General features: G+C 48.8%; 1 protein-coding gene and 1 non-coding gene across 5 annotated transcripts in view; both read left to right on the plus strand.

The window, feature by feature from the left end:
* The window catches only part of HNRNPUL1 (heterogeneous nuclear ribonucleoprotein U like 1), a 36,934-nt gene that overhangs the window by 16,535 nt on the left and 5,709 nt on the right, over positions 1-14,690 (plus strand). For all 4 annotated transcript variants that reach the window (XM_032591423.1, XM_030299773.1, XM_030299774.1 and 1 more), the window contains exons 8-10: positions 4,870-5,136; positions 6,376-6,498; positions 6,597-6,725. In XM_032591423.1, coding sequence (XP_032447314.1) covers positions 4,870-5,136; positions 6,376-6,498; positions 6,597-6,725 — 519 coding nt within the window. The remainder of the gene's footprint in view (positions 1-4,869; positions 5,137-6,375; positions 6,499-6,596; positions 6,726-14,690) is intronic.
* Positions 14,291-14,393, plus strand: LOC115503617. Its single transcript, XR_003965452.1, has one exon. It is a non-coding gene; the product is annotated as a U6 spliceosomal RNA (small nuclear RNA).

Here is a 14,690-nt window from a genome sequence, read left to right on the forward strand (position 1 = left end):
ATGGACCGTGACCTGAGCCAAAGTTGGATGCTAAACCGACTGAGCCACCCAGGAGCCCCTCAGAGGGACGTTTTCTAAACAGACCCAGGGATTTCTTGTCTTGCTCTGCTGCTCAATAGCCTTTGCTATTGGCTCTTGCCCCACTGTGGCATCATCTCATCCCAGAACCTCTCCTTTCACCTCATGCTGGTTGAACCGGCTTCCTACAGTGCAGTCTTCTAGAAGGGTGCATGCAAAATAAAACAAGAGATAGGCTGGCTGCACTGCTCTCCAACACTGCTGTCCACTGACAACAGTGACTGACACTCGATGGTGCTGCCGGCTCAGGCCAGACTCCCTAGACCCAGCTCCTGCTCGCCTGCTCACAGCCCCGGGCAGCAGCCTCCCTGCATGGCAGCGTGCTCTCCATAAGGAACTTCACACCTACCTCAGAACTCTGTGTGGGCTCATTAAGCCAACCTGTTAGCAGCACTCCTAATGATGCTTGGAGCATAGTACGTGCGCAGTAAATACCACTCAACAGTGTTTCAGTAGGAGTTCTAGATGTGGTAAAGTGTGTCAGGTGAGGCACCAGCTGGGGTGGCCCCCCGGGCACTTCCTCTTAGTCTGTTCTCCCTTCCTCCCTCTCGTGTGTACACATGTACTCTTTCTTTCTTTTTTCCTTCAGTGTCACTTTAAGAGAAATTTCTGACTTAAAGAAAAGCCCTAAGAAAGCTCAGCCTTGGGCGCCTGGGTGGCGCAGTCGGTTAAGCGTCCGACTTCAGCCAGGTCACGATCTCGCGGTCCGTGAGTTCGAGCCCCGCGTCGGGCTCTGGGCTGACGGCTCAGAGCCTGGAGCCTGTTTCCGATTCTGTGTCTCCCTCTCTCTCTGCCCCTCCCCCGTTCATGCTCTGTCTCTCTCTGTCCCAAAAATAAATAAACGTTGAAAAAAAAAAAAAATTTAAAAAAAAAAAAAAAGAAAGCTCAGCCTTGCCCAGATTCTAACATTTGCCGATTTACTTTGACCAGTTTTCAAATATACATGTATGTGTGTATGATGTGCATCTGACCCCTTTGAAAGTGGGGTGCCAGCATTATGTCTTTAGTCCTTAACTCTTCAGCGTGCATTTCCTAAGAATAAAGCTGCTGTATCCACCACAGTACGGTTGTCAAATTTAATGCTGATGTAATGCCATTATCTACTCCACAGTCCACACTTAAATTTCGTCTGTTGTCCCAACAATATCCTTTACAGCAATTTTGTTCCTGGTCCAGGATCCAGTCCAGGATCATGGATTGTATTCTCTTGTTAGGCCTTTTAAGTTTGAAACAGTTTCCCAGTCTTCTATCTTTTGTGACTTCATTCTCTTTTTAATAAAAAAAATGTTTTCTTAAACAAAAATTAACCGTGTTTAAATGCTACAAACTACTCTAAACCTTGCTTTTTTCCCCCCATTTAACAGTAAATCTTGGCTCTCTTTTCCTCTCCACACAGAGAATATAGATCTGGCTCAATTAAAAACTTTTAAAAAAGTTTTTTATTATTTATTTTGAGAGAGGGAGAGAGAGTGAGTGGGGGAGGGGCAGACAGAGAGGGAGAGAGAGAATCCCAAGCTGGCCCCACACCAGCAGCACAGAGCCTGATATGGGGCTCGAACCCATGAACTGTGAGATCATGACCTGAGCCAAAACCAAGAGTCAGATGCTTAACCAACTGAGCCACCCGGGTGCCTCTGAAAACATTTTTGAATAGTTAATGAATTCCTGTGGTTCCCAAAGATATTAAGAGATATATATCAAAAGATTTGTGTGTAAAGTTGTCTTCAGACCTGCCCTCTCTGCCCGTTGTTCGTTCACGTTTACCCTCCCTGTACAGGAACCCGCTGGTGCCTAATACAAGAAAGATGATTGTCGTATTTCTTCTTTTACACAAAAGGTGGTATATCATACATGTCATCCTGCATTGGTTTTTGCTTATTTATCTTAGAACTTTTTTCGTATCACTACCTAGAAGACTTTGTTTTTTCACATGTGGTGAAAGGGGTTTCAGCAGGGTGTTTTTTCATTGTGTGGATCTACCATTCTCAACCAGCAGACATTTGGTTAGTTTCTCCCTGTTTTATTTGGTGGCGGCCTAGTCTTCTGATGCAGGCATCAATTTACCCTGCGCTTATTTAGCCAGTGTCCTGTTGATGGACCAGAAAGCTATTCGCCAGGAGAGTCCATGGTGCGGTGACAGCCTGTCCTTTTCCCGTGTACCAGAGCATCTTGGGGATCTTTTTGTATTTCTATACATGGATCTTCTCCGTTCTGTAGTCTCTCCCACTTCCCCTTGGAGCACAGTTGGCAGTGCTGGGGTGGGTGATTTGCACATAAATCTTTGCATTCTGGTAGGAATCTACCTGCAGTGTTTATTCCTGAAAGTGTAATTTCTGGGTCAGGGGTGTATTTTTAAATTTTGATGGCTGCCACCGAGACTGCACTCCAAAGAGGTTGTAGAATTTTAACATGTCATCGGTGTGTGGCAGCATCTGCCAGACTCTGTCCCATCCAAGTGTGAGGTTCTGTGAGCATGTGGCAGTTTGGAACTATAGGCCTTGACTCTTGACTACAACTAAATCATTCAACCAGGTACCCCTCAACTTCGATATTAAAGATTCTGTGTGCAGTTTTTCTTTTTTCAAATGGTGCCATAACTTTTTTAAAGGGTGAGGGGTTGGAGCAGATATGAAAATGCAGTGACCTGAGGGAACCCAGGGGAGCACATTAGCATTAGATCTCAAGTTCTCAGCCTTCACAAAACAGGACAGAATGGCTGCCAGGCAGAGAGAAATGTAGAACCGTAAGGAACGTTGTACTTGGAGCCCTGGGGACGACACGAGATGTGAGAGATGAGGCTGCAGAACTGGTGGGCTCTGAATAACACCAGGTGTGATGACTTTGAGGTTTGAGACCCTGGACGGGCACCAGGGTGTTCTAGCAGGAGTGACACGACCACACTTGCCTCTTGGACAGATGGCCCCAAGATTGGTGGTGGATTCATCATTTGAGGGTGCTGGTTTCTGTACAATATGGTGAGTTCCCCTAGTGAAGCTGGTGGCCGGAAGGAAGGCTGACCCCCAGGATGTTCATCTCCATGTTAGAGTAAAGATGACCTGGGCCACTCTGGCTCCGGTGGGAAGACACAGCAGGGATCCTGCTGCAGGATTCAGTTTGGCAGATGTTTGTGTGTCTGCCCTGCGTGGTCTTGACCTCTGTGGGCACTTAAAAATGAGCAGATAAGGATTGTATAGAGCTGTGTCCTGTGGTCACTGAGCATGGTGTTGAGGAAGCCACTTAGGGAAAGGAGTTCTCGCTGCTTCTCAAAGGACGAGTCCCAAGGCGGTCTCCCCATTCAAGAGGGAAAGAATACCATGTCTTGTGCTTTTATATCAGGAATCCGACCTTGTACTTACTTTGGTTTAGTCTGCCATCTGATCCCAAGGTTTTTTTTGTTTGTCTTTGTTTTTTTAACTTTTGAGAGAGACAGAGACAGAATGCGAGTGGGTTAGGGGCAGAGAGAGAGGGAGACACAGAATTCAAAGCAGGCTCCTGGGTCTAAGCTGTTAGCACAGAGCCCGATGCGGGGCCTGAACTCACAAGCTGTGAGATCATGACCTGAGCCGAAGTCAGACACTCAACCAACTGAGCCACCCAGGTGCCCCATGATCCCAAGTTTTGAGTCTCCCTTAAATATAAACCTTTACCATGCACCCAAAGTGATCTTTCTGAAACAGCTTTGACCATGCCACTCCCTTGTTGGAAACAAGTCAGGGGTTCTGCTCTGCCATCAACATGAAGTCCAAATTCCTGAGGTGACAGAGAGCCCCTCGCTATGCTAAGGGCAGGGACCGTGTCTCCTCCCCACCACTGCAGCCCAGCGAAGTGCCTGGCCTCTTGGACTGATCGCTCCCAGCAACCCCCTTAGTCCTCAGAACAGCCCTTTGCAACACAGAATCTTAGGATGGCTCCCTTGTTTGATAAGGAAACTGCAGATGAAACCTCAAGGTCACACAGTGAGTGAATAGCAGAGCTGAAGCAGTCTGCCTTCCTAAACCGCCTTAACCACTGCACTCCAGCCACTTGGCAGGAACTCTGTAAATAGTTGTTGAATGAACAAATACGGTCTTCGCCTGGCCCTCCAGCTGTACCTGAAGTTACTTCTCCCTCATCTGTCCTGCTACAGCCGGGCTGACCCTTTGTGCCCTCACCACCCGATTCATATACAAACACCACCTCTCTTTAGGACTCACTCCTCCCACCGCAGACTTGGCTCGTTTCCACTTCTTGTCCAGGACTTGGCTTACAAGTCCTCTCCTCAGAGAATCCTGCTCTTGAATAGGTGCCCTCACCAAACGGTCTGATTCCCTGCTAGGCCCTGAGCTCTGTCAGGCCCAGAGCACCACGGGCACCCGCACCGGGAAGAGCAGGAGCTGGAGGATGTGTGGTGTGTGGCGAACAAACAAATGCACACGTTTGTAGAGCTGGGCTTGACTCAGAAGGCCCTGCTGTGGGGCTTTTTCTTTCCATCTGTTCTCTCCACAGACTGCCCTTGCTGGGCTTGAGGACACACTCCCCTTTTCCTTCATCTTTGTCTGAGGCTGGGCATAAGACGGAGCTTCCTACGATGACACATGTCACAGCCTTGGGGTTTGGGGCAGGGAAGGCTTTGGCCACACCTTCGCAACTGTTTCTTGGTGACGCCTCGTGTATCTGTGTTGGGGGAGGGATGCACTTAGATGTGGGAAGGAAGCTGAGTTTCCTCTCCCTACATCTGCTCCCGCTCAGCTTTGGCTCCCAATCCCTTAAGCTGAACATTGGCAGTTATCTTCCTTTGGCTTTGTCTCCTAGGACTTTGAATGTGGAAATGATGTGGAACTTTCCTTCACCAAGAATGGGAAGTGGATGGGCATTGCCTTCCGAATCCAGAAGGAAGCCTTGGGAGGTCAGGCCCTCTACCCTCACGTCCTGGTGAAGAATTGTGCGGTGGAGTTCAACTTCGGGCAGAGGGCAGAGCCCTACTGTTCCGTCCTCCCAGGCTTCACCTTTATCCAGCACCTTCCCCTGAGCGAGCGGATCCGGGGCACTGTGGGACCAAAGAGCAAGGCAGAGTGTGAGGTGAGTGGGCCCGGAAGACTGAATTGGAGACCGCTTCTCCAGAGTCACATTGCTGCCAAGGCAGAAGGGAGACCCTGCAGTGGGGTGGTGAAAGCACCACAGCCTCACTGAGGGAGACACCTGGGGCCTCTTCCTCCAGGCTTCCCAGAGCTGGGAGACAGTGGTGAGGGGGTGGGTGTGGCCTGGAAGAGGGAGGGGCTGGGGTGAGAGACCGAAATCTTGGAAAGGTTCCCCAAAAAAGTTGTCATGGCTCCATCCACACTGCTCCATCAGTGAGGTCAGGATCTTGGAAAAGGAGGCTTTCCTCCCAGCAGACAGGGATGTGAAGGCACTTCTGGTGAGTGCATTCTTGCGGTTGTGCGGTTCCATCCCCTGACGCTGCCAAGGCTAAGAACAAAAATGACAACTGATCTTGGGGGTGATGAGGCTGCAAAAGCTGTACTGGTGAGCTTTGCTCTCAAGATAATGTTTTACTAGATACATAAGTGATTTGATGTTTATTCTAAAAAACTAAACATAAAGGTTAGCTCCCCATAATTCCACCGTTTGCAAATAAGTTTACTGTTAAAGTTTTCAAGTTTGTGCTATCCTTTTTGCTATGCTAGGTGCCTGGTTTATACACACACACTTATAATTGAGAACTTAAAGCATAAGCATTTTGGTATCCTCCCTTTCATTCAACATTATTTTGTGAGCTTTATCCTACTACACGAACCCCTCTTTTTAAACTCACTTATAATGGTCTTAAAAACTCATCATTCCCCCCTCTTGTTGGGCGTTTAGGTTGTATCTAGTGTTTGCCAAATTCTGAATGTACTACTAAAGAAGTACCATGCTTGTCATCATGCGTGTTAGTCTGTTCCCGTCTCAGACTCCAGGAAGGTTGTACCCACTTCTTGTGCCCACTACGTGTACCATGCCCAGTGCATCGCCCTCCCTGGGCTTTTTCCTGTCAGAGGCCACTTCATCCTGTCTAACAAAAATGTAAATAATCATGATAACAGCACTTGATTTTGTGCTCACCCCATGCCAGGCCCTCTGTTAAGAGCCTGACACACCTCATGTCTTTGAATCCCAGCAGCAACGCTGTGAGGTAGACGCTCTCATTGCTTCTATTTTCCAGAGGCAGCCATGAGGTTTAGACTCACCCTCGAGGTCACCAGTGAGTGAGGGTGGTGCCAGGCTGCCATGCCACCCACTGCTACTGCTTCAGTGCCCCGCTTTGTCCCATTCTTGTAGATTCTGATGATGGTGGGCCTGCCCGCTGCCGGTAAGACCACGTGGGCCATCAAACATGCAGCCTCCAACCCCTCCAAGAAGTACAACATCCTGGGTACCAATGCCATCATGGATAAAATGCGGGTAAGGATGGTTCCCGGTCTCTCCATATTCATCTCCCACCCCCCAAGTGCTGCCCTGCAGCCAGGACCACCCACCCCTTCACCACCCTCTGTCCACAGGTAATGGGCCTACGCCGGCAGCGGAACTATGCCGGCCGCTGGGACGTCCTGATCCAGCAGGCCACCCAGTGCCTCAACCGCCTCATTCAGATCGCCGCCCGCAAGAAACGCAACTATATTCTAGATCAGGTACTCACTGGTTGAGCGTCAGGCCCCAGAAAAAGGAAGGGGCCTGTTGGGTACCTGGGAATTCTCCTCTGGTTTTTTTTTTTTTTTTTCTTTTTTTTTTTTTTTTTTTTCTTTTTCTTTTTTCTTTTTTTCCTGCATAATGCTCTTGGACTGTAGTGCTGGTCAGGGAGTCAGCCATACATGATGACACAGTGCCAGACTCAGCATAGTTCTCTGAGCCCGGTCTGTGGGTGGGGCCTGGGGCCATGGTCCAGATGTAGCTCAGGCTCTCAGCAGCTCACCAGTACAGCTTCTGCAGCTATTTAGCGAAATGGAAGGGAAGTAGATTTCTGAAATGGACAAACATGGGCTTGAATCCGAGCTCTGCCTCTTCCTAGCTGCGTGCCTGTGGGTGGCTGACCTCATCCTCCAAATCTCAGTGTTGTGGTCTATAAAATAGAGATCATATAATGGTACCCATCTGACACATGGTCTGGCATGTGATTGCTGGAAATTGTTGTTAATTACCCTACAGAATAGGTATGTCCCGGCTTCTCTTAGCATGTTTTTATGACTATGGGATACATATTTAAGTCATGTATTTTCTTTTTTTTTAAATCACATATTTCCTACCTGCCATTTCAATTAAGAGGAAGGTTCTTAGCATCAGAAGGTCTAGGAACCTTTGAAATTAAATCATAATTTTGTATGCAGGCTCAGATATGTGTTTTAAAACAACAACTGGACAGTTTTGAGTTAGGATAGGAAGATCCTCCATGGCTGTTAGCATTCTCAAAAGTATGAGTGACCCAAACATGGTTAAGGGTCCCTGTCTCAGAGTAATGAGTTCCTCACGTTTACCACCTATGAGACATCATTCTTGACACTGCCCTGAAGGCTTTTTCTTTTCTTTCTTTTTTTTAAATAAGTGTTGTTGTGGTTGTTTTTTAATTTTTTTTTTTTAATGTTTATTTATTTTTGAGAGACAGAGACAGAATGTGAGTGGGTTAGGGGCAGAGAGAGAGGAAGACACAGAATCCGAAGCAGGCTCCAGGCTCTGAGCTGTCAGCACAGAGCCCGATGCAGGGCTTGAACCCACGAGCTGTGAGATCGTGACCTGAGCTGAAGTCGGACGCTCAACCTACTGAGCCACCCAGGCGCCCCCCTGAAGACTTTTTCAAGTAGCAAATCCTATATGTGGGGATCTACGAACAAGCCTCTGTTCCCTTCCACCTTGCATTTGCCCTTTCTTTAAAATCTCTGAGTGCAAATACGTAACCCAAGTAGTACCCCCACCCTGGCAGCCTTACCATTCATGTAGCCCTGCGTACTTTGGTTACCGTGAGTTCAAAGGGTCCTGATGACAGTGGAGCTGGTGGTGGCGCTGGCTTGTCAGAAAGGTGGTTGGAATCTCCAGGGAACCAGGTTGGCTTTGCATAGGAGTGACATCTTCTACAAAACAATTGAGCGGGAGCTCCCAGGTCAGGGGACACATGGAGATTTGGGGAGAGTGGCTCCGTGCCCCTTCCCTGTACCTTGCCCTCTGCATCTCTTCCATCGGGCTGCTCCCAAGTTATATCCTTTTCATAATAAACCAGTAAGCTGATGTTTACAGTGGAAGAAATGAGGCCTCCTAGCCAACATAGAAAAAGAGAGAGCTCATGGTAAGAAATTAGTTCTTAAAGACAAAAAGAAAAAAAGCTATTGACTGATCTTTATGATCAGTCTTTAAGATCAGTGATCTTTATGATAGACAAATTTATTTAAAGGATCTTGCCAAGCAGTTAGGTGTCAAGAGTGGAAATTTGGCTTGCTGATGAAACAGCCATGCTACAAAAACTAAAAGTTGGTCAGAGCCGTGCCACACCTCTGGCACTACTCTGTGATAGTGGAGATGTGAGATTCGCTCTGAGTGTTGCTATTCTGGAAGGTGGAGCTGAAAAGGTGTACTTTCATCCAGTGACAAACACCGAGACCATAGGATTGAGCCCTGAAGACTCACATTTGTAAAGTACTAATTGGGTTAACGAAAAAAACAAAAAAGCAAAACAGTTGAGCACAAGATAGTCCAGGAGCCACCCAGCGTTATTCCCCCAGCTCAGCCCCATTACTGATGCATATAGCCAGCTTTCTCCCCCTTTAAAAGACTTCTTTTTCTTTCTCTCTTTTTTTCTTTCTTTTTTTTCATGTTTATTCATTTATTTTGAGAAAGAGAGGGCGTGAGCAGGGAAGGAGCAGAGAGAGTGGGAGAGAGAAAATTCCAATCCGTGCTGTTGGCGCAGAGTCCAGCAAGGGGCTTGATCCCACAGACCGTGAGATTGTGACCTGAACCGAAATCAAGAGTCAGATGCTCAACAGACAGCCACCCAGGCACCCTAAGAGTTTGTTTTGTTTTGTTTTGCTTTTAATTTTTTTTTTTTTAATGTTTATTTATTTTTGAGACAGAGAGAGACAGAGCATGAACGGGGGAGGGTCAGAGAGAGGGAGACACAGAATCTGAAACAGGCTCCGGGCTCTGAGCTGTCAGCACAGAGCCCGACGTGGGGCTCGAAATCACTGACCGCGAGATCATGACCTGAGCCGAAGTTGGCTGCTCAACCGACTGAGCCACCCAGGTGCCCCAGAGTTTGTTTTTTAAACAAGCCTCATTTTGCCCCATTCTTTTTGTCAGGGCATTTTGAAATTGTAGTCTGACTAGGCCCCAGTGGGACTGGGTCCTAAAAGGTGTGAGAGCAGTGGTGTTTTAACACCTTGAGGATTCCTTGTTTGGACACCCCAGCAAGTATTCCCTGCCTATCTTTTTCTCAGTTTGCTGGTTAAATTAACTGTGAAACCTATTTCAAATATGTAGCCCGGTGGAGAAGGATTGTAGTCATGGCGGTAGATGGTCTTAACATCCGTGTTCAACATTTCAAAATGGGCTCTCTCTGGAAGTCAAGCCCTAGCACCTCAGCCAGGCATAGAACAGCTTAGCTTTCTCAGCTTGTGCTGGCTTGTTCAGGGACAGGATCCAGGGCAGTACTGGGTGCACCTGTGCTCTTCAGGGCTTCTGGCTTCCTGGTAGGGGGGACCTGCAGGTCAGGCCAAGTGATCTAGGCCAGCAGGGAGACAAAATAACCTAAACTCTGAAGGAGGGAGAAGAGTGTTCTTGGATTAACCACAGATCGTAGGATTGACTTGGGGTCTGAAGCTATAGGTTACTCAGGCCTGGGAAGAGGTCTAAAGTCAGTGGTTTGATCTGTCTTTTTGGCTTAAGCCCCAAAAGTGGGTTCCAGAAAATCCTGGGGGTATGATACAGGATTCACAGCAGACCCCTGGCCAGATGCTGGCACTTCCCACTCCACCAGCTTTGACAATGAGGATAAGTTGATGAACAGCTGTCTCCTGAGCTAGATAGACCTCCCAAAGCAGAGACAGTAATGCAAGCCATGTCCCTACAATCCCAGGATCTCAGCTCAAGGCTCTTTTTCCCTTTTCTCTCTGATTTTTCCTTAGTGTTCAGACCTCCCTCCATGTGGCTCTCCTGTTACTTAGGTTGGCCTCAGAAATGCTAGTCCTTGAGAGGGAAGGAGAAAGAAATTGTGTGAGCCAGGATTCTGCCTTCGGCCAGGATCCCAGCCCCTACCCCAGGATGTATCTCATTGAGCACAAGCTCTCAGGTGTGTTGGGGCCTGGACCTACATTCCATGATTACTTGAGTCCTCTTGAGATCATGTGGGACATCTGGGGAGGGAAAAAAAGTAGATGGACCAAAGGGGAAGCTTAGGCCTCATCAGGGAAAAGAACCTATTTGAAGTTATTTGGTCAGTTTACTGGTAGAACAGGTCACTGCTGACTTCCCAGAAAGTCACAGCCAAGAATGGTGGGAGCCTTGGTGGAAAATTAGGAAAGCTTTCTGGAGGTGGGGTGCCTAGCCAGGACATGGATGATGATAAAAGGAGTTGAGACTTTGCCCTGAGGGTGGTGGGGAGAGGGACATGGCTAGCTTTGCTTGACTGGTAAAAGGCTGAAGAGCAAGGGAGAAAGAGAAGTTGGAAGCCACATTGCTTCACGTGGTCTCTGGGGGCCTCTCTTACCGGTGGAAAGCGTTTGGAATGAGATGCTGCCTGGCCTGCCCCTGACCCACCACAGGAGCTCTCCTGGAGGCTTTTGAGAAGGCCTCTGCAGGGCCATGTGTGAGAGCCCTAAACCACCCCAGAGTTGAGGACTGCAGGCTAGGAGTTCCCTCAGGGCTCTAACAGCTCAGAGCCAGGCCAGGCAGTAATCAGAAACCGCGCTGGAGGTGACCACATTGCCAGCCCTGCCTCAGTCATCAGAACATGTGGTTCTAGTCCCACTTTGTGTCCCTGTTGACAAGCGCCATGCCTTCTCCTGAAACAGAAACCTAGGGCTGAGATTAGAGGCCCAAAGTTAACCGCCTGTTATTGGCAGGTGTTGGAGAGGGAGGGGTTTCTCTTCACCTTCCCATCCCCAGAGCCTCAGCCTGTGTCATTGTTGACACTCCAGCCAATTCTCTTCCTACATATGTGGTTCCTTCCACTGGATTCACCTCCCTGAGCCCAGAGTGAACTCTTGTCACCAGCTTTAAATTTGCTCCACGAGTCCAGCCATGTTTCTGTCACTGCCAGCCTGACCCCGCCGAGCTCTGGACAGGGGACAGTGGGACTCTCACAGAACTCAGGCTGGGAGCCCACTGTGTTTCTCCCTCACTCCCTCAGGCTGTCATACACTAGAGCTATCCACATAGCTTCTTTGAGGAACCCAGTTCCTGTCCTTCGGCCCACATGGCTGGGGATTGGGGATAGCTGGGGACAGGGAGGCAAGAAACATAGCCCCAGACCTTCGTAGAGTCAGCATCTTCAAGCAGGGTGGGACTGGGAGAAGCAGGAGCTGGACAGAGGGATCCCACACAGCTGGAAAAGCTGACCTAGCTGTTGTGCTGGTCTCCTAGCAACAGCCACCAGCAGCCCCTAGTGACCATAGCAGTGCTGGGCCAGCTCAGGGGCCCTGACCTCACTGTGTTTGCTGTAGCAACAGCCACCAGCAGCTAACTCCCTTTCCTCCTGGAAGCCAGGCATTTGCATTTCTACTGGCCTGGTTCAGGCACTTCCCTTCCCCAAGCCCAGGACTAAGGGGGAGGGACAGGCAGTCTTGAAAACACTCGCCAAGTGTGTTCTCAGCACCTCCGTTCCAGAGTGTCTGAGGAGCCATCCCTCCAAGTCTAGCCACTTCCCCCGACAGGGGCCAGCTATTTATGAGTCGGTTCTGCTCCGCCCCCACCCCTCCTATCCCCAGAAGCTGCAGGGACAAGCCTCTGCCCCCCATCTGCCCCTTGGGAAACCTCCAGGTGGTGTTTATCCATGTCCTCGGGGTTCGAGGCAGTCAAAATAGGATCGCTTCTTAAGAGCAAGAACATGGAATGGGTTGTCCGTAGAATGATCTAGGGCCACAGTCACACTGGCACCTATTCACTCTGGCCTTTGTGCCAGGAGAAAAACCTCATTATTTAGCTAGAGGAGGCCAAATTCTATCTTGCTATGATCAGATGCCACTTTCTGCTTTGCCTTTAGGAATGAGTCCAGGAAGAGCAGTGGAGAGAGGGACCTTTCCTCTAACCTGATGTGCCTCTTAACCATTTGTGGCCCAAGGCCTCTCCTTGGGCTGGTCCCAGGTCCCAGCCTGGGTGTCCTCCTGCCCCTCCTTGAAGGGTGGAACATTTTCTCTGGGGAACAGGGAGGAACATCCCTGCCTAGTGTGTGTTAGGGCTGGGGGTCTGGTTGGTGAGAACAGCTACACCCACAGCCCAGATCTTTCAGCAAATGTGCTCTGGGGTCCCTGGGCTCTGGCTGACCCACAGCCCAGCTTCCTGTTCCTTGTGTCTTGGGAGAGGATCTCTTGTGACTTTTTCTTTTTCTTTTTTTTTTTTAATTTAACTTTCCTTGGTCCTTTCCATTAGGAAGCCTCTCCAAGGACAGTGTCAGTCCTGTTGGCTATATTTTCAGACCCACCCTGTGTGTGTTGACTTGGAACTTTTCCTGCCCCCTCCCTGCCACATGCCAGACGTTTTCACATCTGCAACTCCTCAACAGAGCCAAGAGGAGGGTGATATGATCCCTGTCTTTCAGATGAAGAAATTTGAGAGGCAGGCTAATTAGGTGACTTGTCTACAGCCTCACAAATAGTAGAAGGCACAGCTGGGATTTCAACCCCAAGCTTCTTCCCCAAAACCTGTGTCCTCCCTGTCCCATCTCACTGTCCCTGCCCTTCTGATGGGATGTCACTGTAGCTTGATCCTCCCCTGGCCTGGGTTGCTTTGCATTCACATTTTAACAGCGAGAATATCCATGGCACACACCCCCTCCACAATAATAGCCATAACAGCCGTGCTTCCCATTTGTTCAGTGTTGGCTGTGAGCCAGGCCCTGGGCTAATCAAGGGCTTTTACTCACATGAACTCCTATTGTCTTAATAACAACTGTATGACATTCATACCCTTTTCCCCTTTCAGGGCTTGAGACTCAGACTCATGAAATACGCAGTACGTTGATTTTACAGACAAGTAAGCCAGAGTTTTTCACCCAGGGCCATGCAGGTGTGACCTGACCAGGTCCACCCCACACACTGCTTGCCTCTGTCAAGATGCTCCCACTCTGGAGGCTGCCTCATAACCCCACTCTAGGAGTTCCTCGTGTTTGGACGGTTGCTTTGTGGTCCTTTTCCGCTCAGTCTTCACCAGCTCTAGGAGGGCAGCTTCTCATCTCTGTTTTACAGATGAGGCAACTGTATAAGGGCTGGCCAGAGCTAGTTACTGGCCGCACTAGGGTTTTTCCACCTTGCCAGGCTGTGTCTTCAAAATGCCATATTTTTGTGTCCACTGGTGCATGCCCCTTAGACTCTTCACCTCTGTGGCTTCTCCCTTGAGTCCCTGTCAAAGCCATTAGAAGTTGTTTAAATGAAATTATTCCTCGTTACTCCAGAGCTGTTGAGTGTCTGAGTTTGGATAGGGTGGATACCCGTATAGGTGCCTGGGCCCCACTTCTAGAGAATGGGGTTTGGGGGTTCCCTAGTGGGGGTGGGCCTTTTTTTTTTTTTTTTTTTCTTTTTTTGGAGTAGCATCCAGAAGGTTTGGGTGTGCAGGCTGAATCTCCCAGGTCTGGGCCCCAGTCCCAAAGGGCCTGGCATGTAGTTGGTTTTCAATAAATGGAAGCTAATGGTCACTGCTGCTCTCAATCAAGTGTTTTCTAGAGACCCACTTTGTGCCCAGTGCACACTGCACACCGCCCAGACGAAGAGAACAAAATGTTAGCAGCAAAACCACTTGTGAAAAGCATGGGCTGCTGCCTCGTCAGGCTCTGGGTAAAAGCCTGTGGATGAGACTGATGTTTTAGAGAGGGACTGAGGGAATGAAAACAGTCCACACGGCAGTCAAAAGGGGGTGGTTGATTATGGCAACCACTGTGTAAATATTATGGAGCCATTAAAAGTGAACACTGACACAGAAAAAAGGTTAAAGAAACATTAAGTGAAAAAAGCCTTCAGGAGAGTATGTAGCATGATTCCACTTGTGTTAAAAATCACACAGATCGGTGCTCACTTTGGCAGCACACACACTAAAATTGGAACGACACAGAGAAGGTGAGCATGGCCCCTGCTCAAGGATGACACGTTTGTGAAGCGTTGCATATTTTATTATTTTTTATGAGAGAGAGAGAAAAGGAGGGGAGAGAGCAAGCTCAGGGAAGGGGTAAAGAGAGAGGGAGAGAGAATCCCAGGCAGGCTCCATCCCATGAACTGTGAGGTCATGACCTAACCCAAAATCAAGAGTGCGACACTTAACTGACTGAGCCACCCATGCACCCTGCATTTTATTTATTTATTATTATTATTTTTTTTTTTCTTTTCCAACGTTTTATTTATTCTTGGGACAGAGAGAGACAGAGCATGAACGGGGGAGGGGCAGAGAAAGAGGGAGACACAGAATCGGAA

Source organism: Lynx canadensis, chromosome E2 (assembly GCF_007474595.2).
Source record: "Lynx canadensis isolate LIC74 chromosome E2, mLynCan4.pri.v2, whole genome shotgun sequence".
NCBI classification, from domain to species: domain Eukaryota; kingdom Metazoa; phylum Chordata; class Mammalia; order Carnivora; family Felidae; genus Lynx; species Lynx canadensis.